We start from the raw sequence: 22,526 nt of genomic DNA, 5'->3' as shown, positions 1-22,526 counted from the left end.
TTCATTGAACATTCTTGATTCATTAGCCCCCTGCCTAGTGGACCCCTCTATTCTTTGTGTCTTCATTTTATTTGAAAACACTTTTAGTCCAACATGTGTAACATTTTATTACACTTATTGTTTTATGCATCTATTTCCCTTATTTGAATATAAATTTTGTTGAGGGGGAGGGGAGATGCGGTTCAGTGCCTTGTGTTCTTTGAATCCCCTGGTAATAAGAACAGTACCTGGCCACTAGGGGACACACTTGACCAGCTGCTGAAAGAAGAAATGAATGGAAGAATGAAACTGGACCCCTATCTTACCCCATTCACAAAAATGAACTTGAAGCACATTAAAGACTTATATGTAACACCTGAAACGGTAAAACTCCGAAAGGAAATAAAGAAAAACTCCTTGACACTGGTCTTAGGAATGATTTGTTGAATATGACACTAAAAACAAAGGCAACAAAACAAAAAATAAACAAGTAATACTACATCAAACTGAAAGCTTCTGTACAGCAAAGGAAACAATCAACACAATGAAAAGGTAACTACAGAACGGGAGAAAATATTTGCAAAACATACATCTCAATAGCAAAATTATAATAACAATAATGCAATCAAAATATGGGCAAAGGACCTGAAAAGAAATTTTTCCAAAGAAAACAGAGATGGCAATCAAGTACATGAAAAGGTGTTCAACACTAATCATTAGGGAAATGTAAGTCAAAACTACAATGAGATATCACTTCACACCTGTTAGGATGACTTTTCCTGAAAGACAAGAGGTAATAAGTGTTGGCGAGAATGAGGAGAAAAGGAAACTCTTGTGCACTATTGATGGGAATGTAAATTGGTATAGCCATTATGGAAAACAATATGGAGGGTCCTGAAAAAATTAAAAATAGAACTATCACAAGATCCAGAAATCCCACTTCTAGGTATCTGTCTGAAGGAAATGAAAACACTGTCTTGAGGTGATATTTACACTCCCATGTTCAGCATTATTCATGATAGCCAAGATAGGGGAACAACTTAAGCCAAGATATGGGAACAACAATTCATCGACTGATAAATGATAACGAATATGTGATATACAAATACACACACACACACACACACACACACACACACACACACACAGTGTAATATTATTCAATCATGAGAAAGAAGGAAATCCTGCCATTTGCAAAAACATGGATGAACCCAGAGGACATTATGCTAAATAAAATAAGCCAGACAGAGAAAGACAAATACTGTATGATCTCACTTATGAGATGTGGAATCTGAAAAAAAAGGGGGGGTCAAACTCAACCCACATAAAAAGACAGCAGAATGATGATTACCAGGTACTGGGGGGTAGGAAAAATGGGGAGATGCTGGGCAAAGGGTATAAGCTTTCAGTTATAAGGAAATAAGGACTGAGGATCTAATGTACAGCATGGTGACTCTAGTTCATAACACTTTGCTGTATACTTGAAATCTATGAGAGCAGATCTTCAGCATTCTCACCACACACATTGGCGCACACACAAAGGTGACTGTGTGAGGTAATCATTCCACAATGTATACATATATCAAATAATCATGCCGTACACTTTCAATATATATAATTTTACTTGACCATTCACCTCAATAAAGCTGGGCAGGGGGAGAAATGAATAGATTATGGCAACCTTCTCCCAGGTCTTCCTGCCTCCAGTTTTTCTTTTCTGCAACCCACAACCTTCACAGCTGCAAAAGCCAGCTTTCGAAAGACATCTATTCAAGTCTCTCTACTACTTAACCTTAGTGGTCTCCGATGACCTCAAAATAACATTAGATCTTACCACTACATAAAGAAGCTCCTCAAAATCTAGCTACAACTTTTCCTTTCTTTTATTTTTAAAACAGCTTTATTTCACAGCAGCTTTATTCACAGCAGCCAAAAGCCAGAAACAATCAAAATGTTCATTTAAGGTGAACAGATAAACAAATTGCTTATATCCATGCAAAGGAACACCCTTTAGCAATAAAAATGACACATTTGATAACTCACTAACAATAAAACGTATCCATTTTAAGCGTACAGTAAAATGTTTTGCCAAATGTATACACCTACGTAACCACCACAATAAAGATATGATACATTTCTAGCATCCTAAAATTCCCTTTGTTCCCCTTTATGGCCCCAAGCAAACAACCAAAGTAGATGCTTTCTGTCACTGTAATTTTACCTATTCTAGATTTTCCATGGAAATGAAATCATACAGTATGCACTCCTTTGTACCTGGCTTCTTTCACTCAGCATAGTGTTCTTGAGATCCATCCATGTTACTGAGTGAATCATTAATCAATTCATTTTTCTTTCTGAAGGACATTCCATTCACCTTAGACATTTAGATTGTTTCTGGTTTACGGCTATAGTAAATAAAATTGTTCTGAATAATTGTGTTAAAATCTCTGACTGCACATTTGTTTCCATTCTCTATCATTTCAATACCCAGGAGTGGGATTGCTGAATTATAAGGTACAAGGGTATGCTTAACTTTTTAAAAAAAAAGACCAAATAGTTCTTCACAGTGGTTGTACCATTTTACAGTCGCGTTAGCAGTACAGGACAGTTCCAGCTGTTCCACATTCTCACCATTTATTATGCTCAGACTTCCTAAAGTTAGCCGTTCTTGTTTGTATGCAGTGACATCTCATTCTGGTTTTACTTTGCATTTTCAGGTGACTAATGATGTTAAGCATGTTTTCACATATTAATTGGCTAGGTAACTTCTTTTGTAAAATGTCCAAATCTTTTCCAGTTTTTGAACTGGTTGTCCTCTTGAGTTGTAAGATTTCTTTGTATGTTCCAGCCCTTTGTCAGACATGTGTATATTTTCTCCCACTCTGTGGCTTGCTGTTTTCTTTTCTTTTCTATCTATCTATCTATCTATCTATCTATCTATCTATCTATCTATCTATCTATCTATCTACCTACCTACCTACCTACCTACCTATCTACCTACCTACCTACCTACCTATCTATCTATCTATCTACCTACCTACCTACCTACCTACCTATCTATTATTAGAGAGGGAGAGAGCATGCACGTGCAAGAGCAAGAGGAGGGGCAGAGGGAGAGTGTCTTCAAGCAGACTTCCCACTGAGCATGGAGCCCAATGAGGGGCTCGAGCCCACAACCCATGAGATCATGACTTGAGCCTAAATCAAGAGTTGGATGCTCAACCGACTAAGCCACCCAGGTGCCCCACTGGCATTTTCTTTTTTTTTTTTTAAGATTTATTTATTTATTTATTTGAGAGAGAGAGACACAGCGGGAGAGGGAACACAAGCAGGGGGAGTGGGAGAGGGAGAAGCAGGCTTCCCGCGGAGCAGGGAGCTGTACGTTGTTGTGGCTTGATCCCAGGACCCTGGGACCACGACCTGAGCCGAAGGCAGACACCTAACGACTGAGCCACCCAGGCGCCCCGGCATTTTATTTTCTTAACAGCATTATTAAAAGTGCAGTTTTAAATTTCGATGAAGTCTAGTGTTTTTTTTCTTTTATAATTTTTTCTTTTACACTTCATGCTTTCTAAAAATTCTCTGCTTACTTCAAAGTCACAATTTTTTTCCTGTATTTTCTTTTAGAATTTTCAAATTTTAGTTTTCACGTTTAGGTATAGGATCCATTTCAGGGTCACTGTTCTTTATGGCATGAGGTTTTTGCCCCAGCACCATTTGTTGAAATACTATCCTTTGCCCACTGAACTGCCTTGCTATGTTCAAAATATGGATTACCATATATACGTGTGGGTCCGTTTCAGAACTATATTGTTATAGTGATGTATACGTCTGTCTGTACACCAATCCCTCACACTCTTGCTTATTATAGCTATCTAGGAAGTTTTAAAATCATGTAATGCTAGCATTACAGGGTTATTTTTCAAAGTTGTTTTAGCTATTGTGGGTCTTTGCAATCACAGATTAATTTTAGGATCAGCTTATCAATTTTGACAAAAAAATCATCTGTAGAAATTTTGATTGGGATTATCCTAAATCTACAGATGAATTTGGGAAGAACTGACATTTTAATAGTATTAACTCTTCCAATCCATGAAGAGGGTATATTTAGGTCATCTTTGATTTCCTCATCAGTGTTTTATAGCTCTCAATGTACAGACTTTGTATGTATTTTGTTAAAATTTATCCCTCAGCATTTCACGTTTTTGATACTATTGCAAACATTTTGCAAATCCGTTTTCCAACCGTTCATTGCCGACAGAAGCAAACACAATTGGTTTGTATATTTTGACATTATGTGCTTTATGCTTGCTATACTCACTTATCAATTCTAGTAGCTTTTTTGTAAATTCTTAGGGATTTCCTAGCATGTGATGTAATTTAGTAGTTAAGACTTGCTTTTCTTTTCTAATCCAATATGGCTTTAAATTGTTTTTCTTGACTGGCTAGAACTTCTGGTAAAATTTTAAACAGAAGCGATAAGGAGAATATCTTTGAGTCCTGTCCTAGAAAACATTCAGTCTTTCACTATTAAGAATATTAGGTATTATTTTTCATGGACCCTCTATATCAGATTTTTTTAAAGAATTTTTTTAAAAGATTTTATTTATTTATTTGACAGAGAGGGAATGCAAGCAGGGGGAGTGGGAGAGGGAGAAGCAGGCTTCCCGTGGAGCGGGGAGTCTGATGCAGGGCTCGATCCCAGCACCCTGGGATCATGACCTGAGCCGAAGGCAGACACTTAACGACTGAGCCACCAAGGCGCCCCTCTATATCAGACTGAAAAGGGGACCTATTGCTATGGCTTCAGTTCACTTATCTTTTCTTCTTCAGGGTCTAATCAGCTGTTCAGCCAATCCAGATAATTTTTTTCCTTTTACATATTGAACTTTCAGTTACAGATATTACTCTTGGTATATATTTTTTCTATCACTTTTATCACATTATTCATGTTTTCTTTTAAAAACTTGAGCATAGGAACCCTCCTACCCTGTTGGTGGGAATGCAAGCTGGTGTAGCCACTCTGGAAAACAGTATGGAGGTTCCTCAAAAAGTTGAAAATAGAGCTACCCTATGACCCAGCAATTCCACTATAGGTATTTACCCCAAAGATACAAATGTAGTGATTCAAAGAGGCACCTGCACCCCAGTGTTTATAGCAGCAATGTCCACAATTGCCAAACTATGGAAAGAGCCCAGATGTTCATTGACAGATGGATAAAGAAGATGTGGTTATATATATACAATGAAATATTAACACAGCCATAAAAAAAGAAATCTTGCCACCTGCAATGACGCGGGTGGAACTAGAGGGTATTATGCTAAGTGAAATAAGTCAATCCAGAGAAAGACAATTATCATACGATCTCACTGATATGTGGCATTCAAGAAACAAAACAGAGGGTCATAGGGGAAGAGAGGAAAAAATAAAACAAGATAAAACCAGAGATGGAGAGAAACCATAAGAGATTCTTAATCACAGGAAACAAACTGAGGGTTGCTGGAGGGGAGGGGGGTGGTGGGATGGGGTAACTGGGTGATCTACATTAAAGAGGGCATGTGATGTAATAAGCACTGGGTATTATATAAGACTGATGAATCACAGACCTCTACCTCTGAAACCAATAATACATTATATGTTAATTGAATTTAAATTAAAAGATGTTTTTAAAGTTAAAACAAATAAAAATAAAAACTTGAGCATATTTATAGTAAGTCTTTGCTGATTCCATCATCTGTGTCTTATGGATCTGTTTCTAGTGACTGATTTTTCTCCTGGTATGTCATATTTTCCTGCTTCTTCAAATGTCCTGTAATTTTTAATTGGATATTGGATATTGTTACATTGTGCTGTTGAGTGTCTGGATTTTATAGTCTTCCTTTTAAGAGTTTTGGTGTGATTTGGCTGGCAGTTCAATTACTTTTGGGACAGCTTGATCTTTTTGAGACTTGCTGTTTAGCTTTGTTAGGGAGGTTCTAGAGCAGGCTGCACTCTAAAATTGGTTTATCCCTATTACTAAGGCATAATTTTCTGGGGTCTCCACTGAGTGCCCAGCTGTTCAACAAAGTCTTTCCATAATGTCCAGTTAGAACTCAAATGCCTCCCAGTTCTGTGAGAACTCTGAGGACTGTACAGCTTATAGCTCCCCAGCCTCATGGATTTTCATCCTATGCGTGTGCTGTTTATACTTCAACAATAGACTCAAGTGGGCACCTCAGATTTCTGGAACCTTTCTCTATATACTCCCTCCTCTTCTGTATTCTGCCCCACAATTTCCAGCTGCATTCGCTTCCCCAAAATCTGATCTGTCTCAAACTCATCGAGATCACCATCTTCTGCTTGAGTTCCCTTCTGTGTTGCTTTTTAGAAAATTCCTCCCAGCACAAAGCCAGAGTTAAAGTTTTCACCTCATTGGTTTTCCCTTTCATAGAAATCACAATCCTGTACTGCCTTGTACTCCAAGAATAAATTGTTTCACATTTTTTGTCCAGTTTTCTATTTGTTTACAGTGGAAGGTAAAGTTTAGCATTGGTTACTCTGTCTTGGCAGAAGCAGACATATATGTTCAACCTATCCTTTTTGTCTCATCCCATCACACGGTCAGCCCACACCAAACTACAACTTCCCTACCCCTGGCTAAGCAATTTCTTCTGCTTTAATTTATTTTCCTGCCTTGGTCATTTCCTTTTCATCCAACATGACCCAACTCTTAGGTCATTTCATCTTTGTGAAAGTCTTCAATTTTCTGTAGGGATTTTCTTTATCCCTCTCTCTCTACAGCATATTGTTCACACATACTATAGCATTTGTCCCAAGGTACTCTCAATATTAGCACATCTCCCCACTAAAATGAATTTCAATAATGAAAACTGCTAACATGTGGATACTTTCTATGTGCCAGATACTGTTCTAAGCACTTTACCTGTATTTACCCATTTAATCTTCATAAAACCCTAAGATATAGGTACTATTATTATCCTCATTTTACAAATGAGGAAACTAAAACACAAAGAAGTAAAGGAAATTGCCTGAGATCACATAGCTTGGTAGTGGTAAAGACAGGATATAAATCTAAACAGTCTGATTCTAGAGCTCATGCTCACTATACCGTCTCTGATGAATTCCTGAAGGGAAGCAACTGTGTCTTATTCTTGTTTGTACATTCCATGCCAAGAGCACCTCAAATATTTGTGGAATGAATTAAAATTTTTAGTTTTCTCCTAGTTATCCAAAAAAAAAAAGTCCTTCATAAGTAATGCAAGTTTTCAGTCAGTAATTACAGAACTGAATCTAGAAAGGGTCTTTTATAAACATGGAAGAGACTAAAATTAAATTTCTAATAAATTCAAAGACCTCTGAAGAATTTTAACATGCAGAAAAGACTAGTAAGGTTTTATAGGTAGCCAAGTAACTGTAGTGAACTCAGTCAGGAACAAAAAGTCTCTGCTAAGGAATCAACATCCCCTTAGAGAGAGATGAAATGTCATAATTTGTCTCCACTAAATGCATACTAAATTAATCCTATCTATCTAAATGTGCAAGAGAGATCAAGACAAAAGTAACAAGAGAGTATTTAAACAAAAATTTAATCCTAAAAGCCAAATGTGTCAACAGTAATCAATGAAAACAAATAAGGCCATATTGCTCAATGAAATCAACTATGTATAAACAACAAAAATTTAATTCTATATGAAAAAAGTATGTCATAACCTTAGAAACAATAAAGCATCCTCCATTTGATTATTAAAAGCATTTAAGTTCTTGACAGTAGGTATACAGAAAACTAAAAGTACTTCAAACAAAATAATACAGGTATCCCCTGCCTTTCAAAAGTTCATGTTAAAGGCACTTTGCTTTACAAAAGACATATGTGAGTACATTTTCACTAGCCAAAAGACATACAAAGAGGATTTTCACTTTTACGAAAAAAGGCAAAAAGCAAAAATAGTGTTCAATGTTTGTTTGGCATTGAGCCGTTATGGAGGCAGTGTGCACCCCGAGTAGTGAGAGTGGCACCGCCAAGCTCCTTCCCTGGAACTACACTCACCATCTCAGCATCAAGCTGCCATGGCCTTGAACTGTGTCTGTGAGCATCTGTGCTTTATCTCGATTTATTTTGTGCATTTGTTAGCAAGATGTGTCATAAGATATCAAAAAAAGCCTAAGGGAGATTATTTTTTGGGTCTGGGAATACTCAAAAAATTTTCCATATAAATTAATGGTAATTGCTTCTTTTGCTTGATGCCATTTTGGCTTATGGAAGGTTTCATAGGAATGCTCTACTTTCAGATAGTAGGGGAGATCTGTAATGATTCATATAGAAATTTAAATGATTAAAAATAAAAAATATATATTTTGCACAAGTGGATAATCACATTTAATCAGCAAGATAATAATGAACCATAGGGTACAAGTTGTGAAGAAGTGAGGGTTGATGCACTGTTGCTACTTTCCACCTCCACCACATTACCAATCTACATCGCATACCTGGGCTTCTACTACATCCTACAGCCCACTGTCCAGCTTGGACAGGTCCACAATCCCTCATCCAAAGTCCCTGAAACCAATTCAAAATTTTTCTAATTTTAGGAAAGTGCATTTACCCAGCACTCCAGCAGGATCTGGGGCAGCATCCTGTAATCAAACACATGAATATTTCTGCAGCAAAATGCATGAATATTCACATTAAGTGGAATAAAGAAAGACTATAAATAATCTCACAACAGCTCAGGTCAGATTTATAAGCCTGAAAAAACATTCTGTTTTCTGAGCCTTTAGGATTTTTAAATAGTAGGAAAAGGACTATAGATTTGTTTTACCACATTGCATCCAATCTGCTCACTCCCTGTTTGAGAAATGACATTAGCTCCCTTACCTGCCATATTCAATTACAACACTAATTTCTATACTAGTCTAGAAATGGCAGCACCTTTGGAAATCATTTACTCAAACTCCTTACTTCATTGCTTAAGAAACTAAGCCCAGAAAACATGGAATAACTTGCCTAGGGTCATAATGTTACCTACTGACAGAGATAAAACTAGAACATGCAGGTCTCCTCTCTCCCAGGCCTACTGTCTGTTGGTTCATTCACTTATTCATTCTCTCTCTCAATTCAAAGTGACTCTTTTCAACTTTTTTAAATAATGAAATAATTACAGACTCACAGAAAGTTCAAAAATAGTATAGAGTCTACGTATCCTTCATCTGGCTTTCCTCAGTATTCAGCTGTAATACAGTATGAAAACCAAAAATTAACACTGGTACATTAGTGTTAACAAAACTACAGACTGGGAGGGAGCCTGGGTGGCTCGGTTAAGTGAATGACTCTTGGTTTTGGCTCAGGTCATGATCTCATAGATTGTGAGATCGAGCCCCACGTCGGGCTCTGCGCTCAGCATGGAGTCTGCTTGGATTCTCTCCCTCTGCCCCATCCCCCCGGCTCTCTCTCTCTCAAATAAATAAATAAATCTTAAAAAAAACAAACAAACTACAGCCTTATTCCATTTTCAGCATTTTTCGTAACCTGTATTCATTTGTATGTATAGGTGTACATAGTTCTAAGCACTTTTATCTTATGTATAGATTCATGTAACCGCTATCAAAATCAAGATACTGAAATGTTCCATCACCACAAAATACCTCTTTGTATTTACACCCTCCCGGCTCCCCACAGTGTCCCTGACTCTAGCAAGCATTAATCTGTTCTTCATCTCCATAGTTTTGTCACTTTGAGAATGTTGTATAAATGGAATCATATGGTACTGTAGGGGCCAAGGGCAGGCTGTCCCAAGATTGGCTACTTTGGCATGACCATTATTTTGAGTTAAAAGCAATGAAACCCAGCAGATCAAGGGAAAACTCTTTACCTCCCCCTCAACTGCATGCTCATACCAGGAAGAGAACTCTTTACCTAAGAAACTTATCTGAATAATAGGGCAACATTTGTTTTCTAAACATCTCCTTTCACCTTAGTGCTAATCATTATCTTTCTCCTCCTTTGTAATATCCAGACGCCTACCCCTCTCCTTACTCATATACCCATCTCCTTGCTTCAATTCTTTGGAATTTCACGTCTATGTGGATTCCCCATACATATGCTATTAAATTTTTTTTAAAAGATTTTATTTATTTATTCATGAGAGACAGAGAAAGAGAGAGAAGCAGAGGGAGAAGCAGGCTCCCAAGGAGCAGGGAGCCCGATGCGGGACTCGATCCCAGGACCCCGGGATCATGACCTGAGCTGAAGGCAGACGCTTAACCATCTGAGCCACCCAGGCACCCCATATGCTATTAAATTTGATCTTCTCCTGTTAATCTGCCTCATGTCATTTTGATTCTTAGTCCAGCTAGAAGGACCTTGAAGGGCAAAGGAAATTCTTCCTTTCCAACAATATATAAACTTCTGAGACTTTTTCTTTGCGGTAAAACACACATAAAATTTACCACCTTAACCATTTTTAAGTGTACAGTTCAGTATAGTCACAATGTTGTGCAACCAATCTCCCCAACTTTTTCATCTTACAAAACTGAAAATCTATACCCTTTAAATGACAACTTCCCATTTCCCCCGCCTTTCAGCCCCTAGCAACCACCATTTTACTTTCTCTGATTGTGACTATTCTAGATACCTCATATCAATGGAATCATATAATATCTGTCTTCTTGTGACTGCCTCATTTGACTTAACATAATGTCCCAGAATTTCCTTTTTAAGGCTGAATAATATTCCATTATATGTACACAATATTTTGTTTATCCATTCACCTACTGATGGACATCTGAGTTGCTTCTACCTCTAGGCTACTGCAAATTATGCTGCCATGAACATGGGTGAGCAGATATCTCTTTCAGACTCTGTTTTCAATTTTTTGGGCTAAATACCCAAAAGTGAAATTGTTGGATCACAAGGTAATTTTTTCTTTAATTTTTTCTGAGGAACCACCATACTGTATTCTGTAGTGGCTTTTTACATTCCCACCAGTAGTGTGGATTGACTTATTCCGTTCACCATAATTCTTTCCAGATTCATTCAAATTGTTGTACGAATAAATAGTTCACTTATTTTCATTGTTGAGCAGGGTTTCATTGCATGGCTGCAACACCATTTGTTCAACAATTCATCATTAAATGACATTTGGGTTATTTCCAGTTTGGGGCTATCACACATACAGTTGCTATAAACATTTGTGTATAGGTTTTGACATAAGTTTTTACTTCTTGGGAGTAAATTCTCTGGAGTGCGATTGCTGGGCTGTATGGGAAGTGTATGTTTAATTTTATAAGAAACTGCCAAGCTGTTTCTCAGTGTGGCTGTACCATTTTTACATTCCCATCAGCAATGTTAAAAGAAATCTAGTTTTGTTTCTCTGCATCTTCACAAGGACTTCAGATTGTCGGTACTTTACATTTTAGCCTGTCCAGTAGGTAAGTAGCGGTTATCTCATCATGGTTTTAATTTACATTTTTCTAATGGCTAATGTTACATATGCTTACCTGCCACCTTTTCATATACTTATTTGTCATCTTTACAGGCTCTTTTTGCTCATTTTCTAATTGTATTGTTTACTTTCTTACCACTGAGTTTAGAGAGTTCTTTACATATTCTGGATATAAGTCCTTCAGATATTTGATTTGCAAATATTTTCTCCTAACCTCTGGCTAATCTTTCCATTCTATTAAGATGGTCTTTTACAGAGCAAAGACAAATTTTGATGAAGTCGAATTCCTGATTTTTTTCTCTTATGAAATGGGGTTTTGGTGTTATGTCTAGTAACTGTTTACCTAGCCCCAGATCCTGGAGATGTTTTCCTATGTTTTCTTCTAAAAGTTACATAGTTTTACATTTCACATTCAAATTCATTTTACATTGATCTCACAGGTATCCATTTTCCTTTTTTTTTTTTTTTAAGGTGTGAGGCTTAGGTCAGGGTTCATTTTTTTGCCGGTGATGTCCAATCATTCCAGCACCTTGTTGAAAAGACTATTCTCCCTCCATTGAATTGCTTTTGCACCTTTGTCAAAAATCAATTGGACATATTTATGTTGATCTATTTCTGGGTTCTCTATTCTGTTCCATCGATCTGTCTATTCCTCTGCCAATACCACACTGTCTTGATCAATGAAATTATACCTAGGACTTAACATTAGGTAGAATGATTCCTCCTATTTTCTTTCTTTTTTTTTTTCTAACCTTGTTTTAGCTATTTTAGTTCCTTTCTTGCTGCTCATTTTACTTTACTGCACTTGCTTTTCAGGTCCTCCCTATACCCAGTAGAAGAATGACAGCCTAGGGAAGAAAGGAAAAAAAAGAATCACAAAGGAAACAATATGTTATATACTACCACCACCCTAAAATATTACCTATGTAATTTTTTTTAAGATTTTATTTATTTATTTGAGAGAGAGAGAGAGAGAGAAAGCACAGAGGGAGAGGGAGATGGAGTAGAGTCCCCATTGAGCACGGAGCCCACACATGGCTCAATCTCACGAACCTGAGATCCTGACCTAAGCCAAAATCAAGAGTCTGGTGCTTAACCAACTATGCCACCCAGGTGCCACAAGATTTTAAATTTAATCTCACTTCTGAATCTGTTAGAGTACAATGGGCTCTTTTTCCTTTTCTTGATAAGATGCCTTAGGTAAAGAAAGAGAAGGTAGTGTATAATAAATTATGGTGATTTCTTTTTTCTCCTGCTGTTTGCCAAAAATGCCACCCTTCAGCTAAATTTTAGGGCATTAGACATGATTCATCTCTAACATACCATGTAGATTTAAACAAAAAGTAAAATGACCCAAGGGGTTAGGATATTGATTTAAGTAAATAGTAGAAACCCAAAATATAAAATAAAACTGTAGAAAAATTTACTAAGTCCAGTTTCCTACATCCAACTAAATCAACTACAAGGGGTCTTTCTGTTCTTGGCTGACATACTGACAGCATCTTCCTCTTAATTATCAACGTTTCGCTGGTAAGATTTCAACAAAGTAAGATGTACACCAGTCAAAAAATATAGTTGCTTAATCCATGCTTTTAGCTTTAACTGACAATAATCACAGTCTGACTACCCTTTGGATCAAACGCCTGCTCCACTGCTAAAACAGATAAATATAGGACCTTCTCCCCAAAAGATTTTTGTTCTGCCTGCGAGTTCAGACTGTGTAAATAATTTGTGATACACCATCAAAGTATAATAAAACTACATGCACATTAGCTCTTTCTTTTCTCACAAAATAAAACAATTCATATATGTTACCACAACACCTTTGCTGCAACTTAATTATTTTCCTCCTCTCCACTTCCTTCACTGTAGTATGGTACTGCGGCAGGCAAGGCAGGCTACAACCAGGAAATTTTTAGAGCCATTAGTCTTACAAGCTTTCATGTACTGTGATCTTCTCCAACACCCCATCTGATGCTCTGGGAACTAAGTAGATGAATTACAATTCTCAGAATATACCATTAATAAGGCCTTTTCCAGCTCTGCCCTTTTCATTTCAAAGTTTTATTACAAAGACTATAATAGGCACAATGCAACATATTACTACAACCCCCACCACAGGCAGTGAAACACACTATTTGATTAGCAAAAATTAAGAAACTTCAAGGTTCTAGTGCTATGAGAACATGGAATAATCTGAACTCAGACATTGCTCATGAGAGTGTCAGCCGGTACAATCACTTTGGAAAACAATTTGCTATTATTTACTAAAACTGAACACGTGCATACACTCCTCCATCTATTCTCTCAAGACAAGTACACCTGGAGACATGTGCAAGCACATTCACAACAGCATTTTTCATAACACAAAAATGCAAACCACCCAAATGCTGATTGAAAGAAGGCTATGGCATATTCGCACAATACGATTTCATACACCAGTGAAAAACTAATGAAGTACAATTAAACACGACATGGACGAGTCTTAGGAACAACTGTGGATAAAAAAGTAAGCATAGCAGACTACAAGCAATAAGCTACCATATTTATAAATTTCAAAAGTGAGCAAAATTTAACACATTATTTAGAGAAACACCAACATAACTTTTAAAAAGGAAAAATAAACACAAAATCCAGCACATTGGGGTTCAGGGACATGGACTTGGGAGTACAGAGAGTTTCAAAAGGATTGGTAGTTATAGTTTTTAAGTTGGATGGTAAGCTCTTTAGTTTCATTACTAAGCTTTAAAACATATAAGTACATGCGTGTTTTGAGCGTGTATCATCTAAAATCAAAAAAGAACATTCCAGCTACAGGAGAAGTTTAGCCCACTCATAAGATGGCATGCCTGATACTGGAAACAATGCCAACAAGTAAAATCACTTTATTATTGCTATTTGGTCACTTCTGTAGTAATAAAAAACGACAGGTGTCTCAACAAATTATAGCAAGGGGGAGAGCAAGGGAAGTGGGGGTGGCTATATAAAAGGACAACATACGGGATCCTTGTAGTGATAGAAATGTTCTGCATCTTGACTATATCAATGTCAGTAATCTACTTGTGATACTGTACTATAGGTATGCAAGATGTTACCATTGGGAGAAATTGGGTAAAGGGTACACTGGATCTTCTGTATTATTTCTTCCAACAGCATGTGAATCTATAATTACCTCAAAATAAAAGTTTAATTAAAAAAAGGAAAACAGGGGGCGCCTGGGTGGCTCAGTGGGTTAAGCATCTGCCTTTGGCTCAGGTCATGATCCCAGGGTCCTGGGATGGAGCCCCACATCGGGCTTCCTGCTCAGCGGGGATTCTGCCCCTCCCTCTGCTCGTGCTAATAAAAAAATAAAATCTTTTTTTTAAAGGAAAACGTGAAAAAAAGATAATTTTTGCCTAGGGTTTCTCCACCTTGGTACTATTGACATTGGGAGGCCCGTAATTCTTCACTGTAGGGGCTGTGCTGGGCATTATAGGGTGTTTAACAGCATCCCCTCTCTCGAGCATGCCCCAGGTATGACATCTCCATATAGTACCAAATGTTCTCTAGGTGGGGAAACTGCCCCATCTGAGAACTACAGCTCTACTCAACAAAAGCAAAGAAGAGCTGTGGAAATGTTCCCAGTTGAAGGAGATGAAAGAGACATGACAACTAACTGTAATATGTGATCCTAGGCTGGATCCTGTACTAGAGAGGAAAGAATACTATAAAGGACATTTCTGGGTCAATTAACAAAACTGGAATATCAATGGTGGATTAATAAGAGTATTGTATCAATAGTAAATGTGTTTAACTTGATTAGTATAAAGAATATTCCTACGCTTAGGAAATACACGATGAAGTATTTAGGCATAAAGGACCATGACGTATGCAATCTACTCTTAAATGATTCATTAAAAATGTGTGTATTTTACATATACATGTAAATAGTATGTATATATGTGTACAATAGGTGAATCTGATTAAAAGGCATGCAGGTGTTCTCTTTGTACTATTTTTGTTCTTGCAACTTTTCAGTATGCTTGAAATTATTTACAAATAAAGGTTTTTGATTTTTTTTACTGGAAGCATAAGTTGTGGTCTTAAAATCCTAACGACAAGTTTCAACAGCAGTAGTCCAGAATAAGTGATAAAAATCCCAAGAGGATAGTGACTACTGACTGGATAGATTCCTACTTTAAGCCTGCGATATTCGTTGGAAAGAACGGTCTACCTTCAGCATTATCTCCCCCTCTCCATTTTTTTTCTGGAGGCGACCACTGGAACAGTGCGGAACCGAAATCAATCTATCCCAATTTTTAAAAGACCATCTCTAGAAAGTGACTCAAACTTCATCCCTACTCGATTTCGCCCTGAACAATTTAGAAGCAAAAACGCGAAAAGAGTACAGGTGTTTCTCAAAAGAAAACCACTTATCCGCTCAGCTGAGCAAATGGAGAAAGAAAAGTTAAGGTAAGTGGACTAGAGAAGAGACATCAAATGTCCAGGAAAGCTAAGAAAAGGAATGCGTAAAAAGAAATAAGCCTGGAGCCAGCATGAGCGAAGCAGGAAGGGAGTGTCGGCCAGGAAAAAAGGACTCGAGTGGGTGCGAGTGTGTCAGGAGTAGCTCACCTGGCCGTGGTAAGCAGAGGGTGCTGAGTCCCCACCAGCTTCCGCACCTGCATAGCGATGTTGCTGAGCTCGTCGCTCAGCAGGCAGCGGAGGCTCATGAAGGACGTGGGATAGCCCACGATCTTCTCCGCCTCTGACACCACTTGGTTCCAGTGGGCCGGGGACCTGGAGGACTGACCACGCCAGGAGCCCACCGAGGAGATGGTATCGAGGGACGAGGACCACCACAAGCGACGCGGGGAACCCGACACCCCGAGATAACGGGGCAAGCGCAACAGCAGCTGCCGAAGGCTCATAGTTTGAGTCTGGGAGTGTCAGGGACTTGGGGATGTCCGGAGGTGGCGCGGGGAAAAAACCAGGGGCAGAGGAGGAACTTGCAGGACCTAGAAGAAAGCGGCAACTCCCGACCCTCAGAGAAGGGGAAGTTCCTGAAACCGTGACCAGAAACGCACTTTAACTGCAGCTTTCAGAGCTTCGGGTTACGCAAACAACGGCCGGAGCTCAGCACTGCCCCCGACCATCTGGGTGGAAACCACGGCCGCCTCCTAAATGGGGGACGCCATATTGGCGAGATGGAATACGGTCTGTCGTAAAGACAGAGGCGGACCGTTCAGGAGCAAAGACTATTCCCTCCTTTACGGCGCAGTCGTGAACTCCCCCGAAGGGGCGGGGCTTTGGAGGTGAGCCCCGGAAGGCGAGGGGTAGGGCGAAAGTTTAAGCTCCTCCCACGCCCCCTTCCCACCGAAGGTTGGGAAGACCTGGGTTTCCCGGGATTGGGGTGGGGTGTAGGGGCTGTCGAGTGGTGCTCTCGACCCCGGAGCTTGGGCCCAGTCTGATTCATCAGGGCATGCCCAACGCCCAGTACAGAGTGCCGCACAGAAATATTTGTGTTCTGGACGAGGGTCGGTGTCTACCAAGTCTCTTCGCGGCTCCCAGCTCGCCCGGAAGGAAGGGCGCCAGGGCGAGGTGCCGGTACCTCTGGGAAGCCTCTCACAGCTGTCCACCAGTCTTTGGCAGGGGTAGTGGACCGGCGCGAGGGCGGCCCTTAGGGCAGCTGACCTTAGGGAGTTACAGGCCGCTACTCAGCAATGGGACGCAAAGTCTAGGCGTGGGACTGAGCCCTCTTTGCCCTCAGTTCCCAGCCAGACGAAAGGTGGCGTGGCCCCGCGGAAAGGGTTCTTTTTCCCAAGGAATGCCCTTGATCCTTGTCTAATCACCAGCCTCCCTGCTGAGCCTCGATTTTTTCCCCCCGTGTACAGCCCAGGCAGAAGCAGCTGTGCCTCCACGGGGGTGCAGAGAGGCCCGTGCCCACCCTTTCTTGTCTTTTTCTTCGGAAGGACGCTCAGTTCACCAGGATTCAAAACTGTATCAGCAACCGCAGTGCTTTTCACTCACAGCTCATATTAGCTCATTTTATCCTCAAAACAACTCCATTAAGTAGATGGTGTTAGTATTCTTCATGTTTCGTTTGAGAAAACTGAGGCACATCCAGGTTGTGTAAATTGTCAAAGGCCGCACTAGACAGGGATGTTATGGCAGGCAATCAGGTTTCTGAATCCATGCTCTTAACCACAGCATTACGCTAAGTAACAGCCTACCAACCACTATACTCTTCATTGCTGAAGGGAAGCAGTCAATGTGGTTATCCAAGCAATGTTGCCTTTTCTTTTTTCGGGTACATCTAATATCCTGCCCCCTTTCGCATCACCCAAAACAAGTGTTAAAAAAAAAAAAAAAAAACCCTCGTTAGGGGTGCCTGGGTAGCTCAGTGGGTCAGGTCGTGATCCCTGAGTCCTAGAATCCAGCCCTGCCTTGGGCTCCCGCTGAGCATGGAGCTTCTCCCTCTCCCTCTGCCCCCCCCCCCCCCCCCCCCCGTCCCTTGCTCCCTTGCTTGCGCGCACGCTCTTTCTCTCTCAAATAAATAAACAAACCCTTGTTAATAATGAAAGGTATATTGCCCAATTTTACACTTTTTTAAAAATAGCTTGTAAAACTCTCTTCAACTTTAAAGATGCTTTCAAATTTCTGATTGATTTTTTTTTAAATTAGTATCATGCACAATACTGGACCTCTAGATTCGGGCTACATATAAAAATCCAGACTTAAAAAAGGGCGAATTAAAGAGTAATTATTCACTTTGCAGAAAGATGCTTTTCTCTACAAATGTTTAGCCTCAGACTCCCTTTGAATAGCAAAGTTCCCTTGTGATTTAAAAATCCGATTTTATTTTCACTTCAAGTTTAACTTTTCAGGGGTACATTTTAGATGAAATGAATTAAGCTTGTAAGTGTTAAATACAGTCTTTGCCCACAAAATAAGTAAGGCAAGCTGAAGCTCAAAATAATTCCTGTGGAAGAGATAACAAACTCCTGGCAATAAAATTCAGCTCTGTTCTAGATGAAAATAAACGTGGAGAGTGAGATACCTTACCATTTCAAAAAGTTCCAAGGCCTGAGCTTCTGGGTTATCCAAGGTGAAAGAAGTCATGAAAAAATGAAGAGAGATAAAAAGACTGATTGTGATAGATTGTGCACCTGAGGCTGTTTCTTCAGAATCATGGAACCTTAAGACCAACTTTTCATGCAATTTCCTTAATACCAATTCACAGCATGTACTTTAATTTCTCCACAGAAGCCAAATGCATTATTCTCTGGTCATACTCTATTAACCAAGTTTTTGATTATTCATGGGACTTTTGGTCCCATTTACTTTAAATAATCAGCACTTTCTTTTATACTTACAGTTAAAAGGTTGCATTATACCTAATGATAATCCATTTTTAGAAGGTTAAAATGGTATTTATTCTTTAATCTTCCAGATAAATATATAACTCCTTTGAGCCTTTCTGACTAAAGAGATTTCTGAATTGATAGTGACTTTTGGAAGGGCAGGGAGAGGAAGTATCTGTGATTCCGCCATTCCTCTGCCACTGGTAATACTCATTTTGCAGGTGTCTGTGAATATGTGCAAAAAGAAAGAATGCAGCAGTTTCTCATCCTTGGTACTACTGACGTTTGAGGGCATGGAATTCTTTGTTATGGCAGAGGGCTGTCCTGTGCATGCTAGGATGTTTAGCATCATCCCTGGTTTCTACTCACTGTAAGTCAGCAGTAACCCCCTCCAAGGCTGTGACAACCCAATATGCCTCAGGACATTGCCAAATGTCCCCTGCGGGCAAAATCATCCATGGGAATCTAGGGAAGTGGGAGATGCTGAAAACAACAAACAAACAAGGACCATTGATGACACTGACTCCCACAAAGCAGCAAAAGAAGAGGTCCTGTGTGTGAGTAGCCCTGTGGGTTAAAATGGCCACTCCACAATCTGTGGAAACTTCCAGCTATACACAGGGACTTCTCCATCTCTTGGGATTTGGGGTTGTTTGGGAGATAGCAAGCTGACAAAAGATGGTCATGGCTCTTCCTCCACCTTTCTCAGGATCCTGAAGTTGGTACAGTACTGGTGGATTTCACTTACTGTTCTCTCCGCATTCTGCTGACCTTAGAAACAAGTGAAGTTATATTTAATGTCCTTTTCTTGGACTGGAAACATAAGCCAGCCTTTGGAAGTGCAAGGTCTTTACAAGGATGGTGTATGCTTTGGGCTTTGAGATTTCCATGATTAGGTGAGTAGACATAGATAGGGACACGGCAGCCACCCTCCTTCTACCACCCTCAACACAATCACCTATTGTTTATGCTAAGAGAGTTCCTCCAAAAGCAGTTGAGAACCATTGTGGTATATCTTGGGGCAGAATTATAAAAGGAGGCAAGTAATCAGATTAGCAACAACCCAAAAGTTTGACTGTCTACTGGGCTGCTGGCTGTAGAGATCAGGAACAACACATATCGCCAGGGAGATTGTAAAATAGTTCACAGCATCTATGGAACGGAATTTGATAATCCCTAGAAAAACTACCTATGCATTTATACTTTGACCCAGAAATCCCAATTCTAGGAACCCTTTCCAAAATACAAAATAACTTATGCACACAGTTATTTATTGCAATATTATTTGTAATTGCAAAAGATTAGAAACCAACCAAACAACCACAAGTAGGGGAGTGATTGAATAAACGGGAGTAGATCCATATAATGAAATACACTGTGTGACTCTGAAAAAGAATGAGGGCCATCTCTACACTGATGTAATGTGAGTTCCAGAATATGGTTAACTTTAGAACAACAACAGCAACCAAAAACACCCCAAGACACAGAATAGTACAGTGTGTTTGTGGTAAGATAGGTGAACTACAAATATACACTAGCCTATATATTTGGGTTGGGAAGAAACAGCTGGAGGGGACAGGCATGGAACAGCCTACCCTGAATATACCTTGACTATATAGTTTTGAATGTGAAGTCATGTATATGCATTATGGTATTGGTCAACTGATAAAGACCACAGTCTCGAGTCTTTTATTACACAATTTGTAAAAAGCAATTTTCCTAGATGTTTCCATTACATATCCCAATTTCTCATTTGTTATTTAACTTCATTATTTTTTGGTTCTTTTGTTGTTCTGTTTTTCATTTTTTGTTATTGCTATATAAATGCTATCTAAATTTAAAAAATAAATAAAGTCATATCTGTTTTACATATCCAAAATAATTTTAAATTCTAAAGAAAAATGTAATTGCTAAAATTTGAAAACAAGTTGAAACAAATGATCTAAATGTATATTAAGTGGGTGGCATAACTACGGCAAGTAAATAATTAAATGAGTTTAGAAAATAGCGTTTTTACAGGCCATTTATAGTGGAATATGTTCTCAGGATAAATAAACCTGCAAAGAAATCTTAAACTTCAGTCTGCAGCCTTATTGCTGGTAGAAATATAATAATAATAATAAAAATAATAATAAATATATTATTATTTTATTAATAATAAAAATATTATCTTCAAACTATTCTTATACATTATAGGTAAAAACAAATGTTAGAATTGTTAGGAACAACAGAGGAAGTAGAATCCATGTAAAATTAAAGTTAAATTGGAAATAGTATGAATTTACAATTTTTCCTTTTCAAAAATGTTTCTTATGTCCCAATAAGAAAAGTTTTACATTTGGGGGGTGGAGAAGCATTTACTTGTTTTGTCCCTTGAAAAGTTCTGGAAATAATGATAATCTTATAGCAATGAGCACCTTTAGTATTCATGTTCATACTTTCAATACATCATTCCTTGTTAAAAGGGGCGAGTCCTTTAGAAGAATGGCAGATTTCAGGTCTGGGGCAGCAAATGTGTATGATGAGCCTGGAACACCCTGTTGTGCCAGAAATCAGGAAATCTATTATAGTCTAAAGTCTAATGTTTCAGGTCAAAGGGACAAAGGGGTCAGCATAAAGGAGCTCCCACTAGCTGTAAAGGGGTCAGCATAAAGGAGCTCCCACTAGCCGTAAAGGGGTCAGCATAAAGGAGCTCCCACTAGCAGTAAAGGGGACAACCTGAGCAACAAAACAGAGTAAGAACTCCAACTGATCGAGATACATGGATGACATATAAATCCGTGTGTTCGTTATTAGATATAACTAGGGCAATACTCTGAATATGAAATGAAAGAATTGGACATTTAGGGGCGCCTGGGTGGCTCAGTCATTAATCGGCTGCCTTCGCCTCAGGTCATGATCCCAGGGTCCTGGGATCGAGCCCCGCCTCGGGCTCCCTGTTCCGCGGGAAGCCTGCTTCTCCCTCTCCCACTCCCCCTGCTTGTGTTCCCTCTCTCGCTGCGTCTCTCTCTCCGTCGAATAAAGAAATAAAATCTTAAAAAAAAAAAAAAAGAATTGGACATTTATCCTGCCTTCCCATAGGAATTATATTTAGTGGTGTCTTAGTCTGGCTCACCCCCTTGAAAGCTGAACCTGAGACAAGGGCTTACTTTTAGGTAGTTTATTTTGGATAGCCATCTCAGGAAGCAGCAGCGGATGACTAGGGAGAGTGAATCACAAGGGGTCTAATACAAGGGTGTCTCCGAGTTAGTTATCACTGTGGGCAATGAGGCCTTGAGCCTGCTGGGAGTCTGAGTTGCCATGTAGAACATACTTCATAGTCGTCCTCTTCTTGATGCAAGAGAGGAGCAGTTCTTGACCAGCAACCAGCCCCCAGTGATCCAACTTTTCCCCTTGGGGCATTGGCCCCCTCACACTTCTAAGCTGTCACGTGAGTGCCAGGCAGATATCCCACCGTCATGGAGTCAGAGGACCTCGGGGGCAGAATGTGATGTGTACGCAGTGCAGATGTGCTGTCAGGTTACTCCTGCAGGAAGCAGGTACCATCAGCAATAGCTGTGGCGAGAGGCAGGCTGAGAGGATGTGAAACAGAGAACAAGCCACTTCTCATCGACAGTCCAGGCTGATGAGGGAAAGTTCTTCTTCATAACATAATTCCATCGACTAAAAGAGGAAGAAAGGATAGAATTGAGAAATCACCAAAATTTGATTCCTTATGAAATCATCGATTCAGGCAACAATCATCAAAAGATGAGAGATAGGGGC

At 39.3% G+C, this 22,526-nt stretch overlaps 1 protein-coding gene across 3 annotated transcripts in view; it reads right to left on the bottom strand.

The window, feature by feature from the left end:
* The window catches only part of PDSS2 (decaprenyl diphosphate synthase subunit 2), a 243,040-nt gene extending 226,435 nt beyond the window's left edge, over window positions 1-16,605 (bottom strand). For all 3 annotated transcript variants that reach the window (XM_027603447.2, XM_027603450.2, XM_027603449.2), the window contains exon 1: window positions 16,033-16,605. In XM_027603447.2, coding sequence (XP_027459248.2) covers window positions 16,033-16,328 — 296 coding nt within the window. In that variant the 5' untranslated portion in view covers window positions 16,329-16,605. The remainder of the gene's footprint in view (window positions 1-16,032) is intronic.
* Window positions 16,606-22,526: the final 5,921 nt, after the last annotated feature.

Source organism: Zalophus californianus, chromosome 7 (assembly GCF_009762305.2).
Source record: "Zalophus californianus isolate mZalCal1 chromosome 7, mZalCal1.pri.v2, whole genome shotgun sequence".
In the NCBI taxonomy this organism is placed as follows: Eukaryota; Metazoa; Chordata; class Mammalia; order Carnivora; family Otariidae; genus Zalophus; species Zalophus californianus.
Note: the sequence above shows the minus strand (reverse complement) of the source record. Positions and strands in the feature narration are given on the sequence as shown.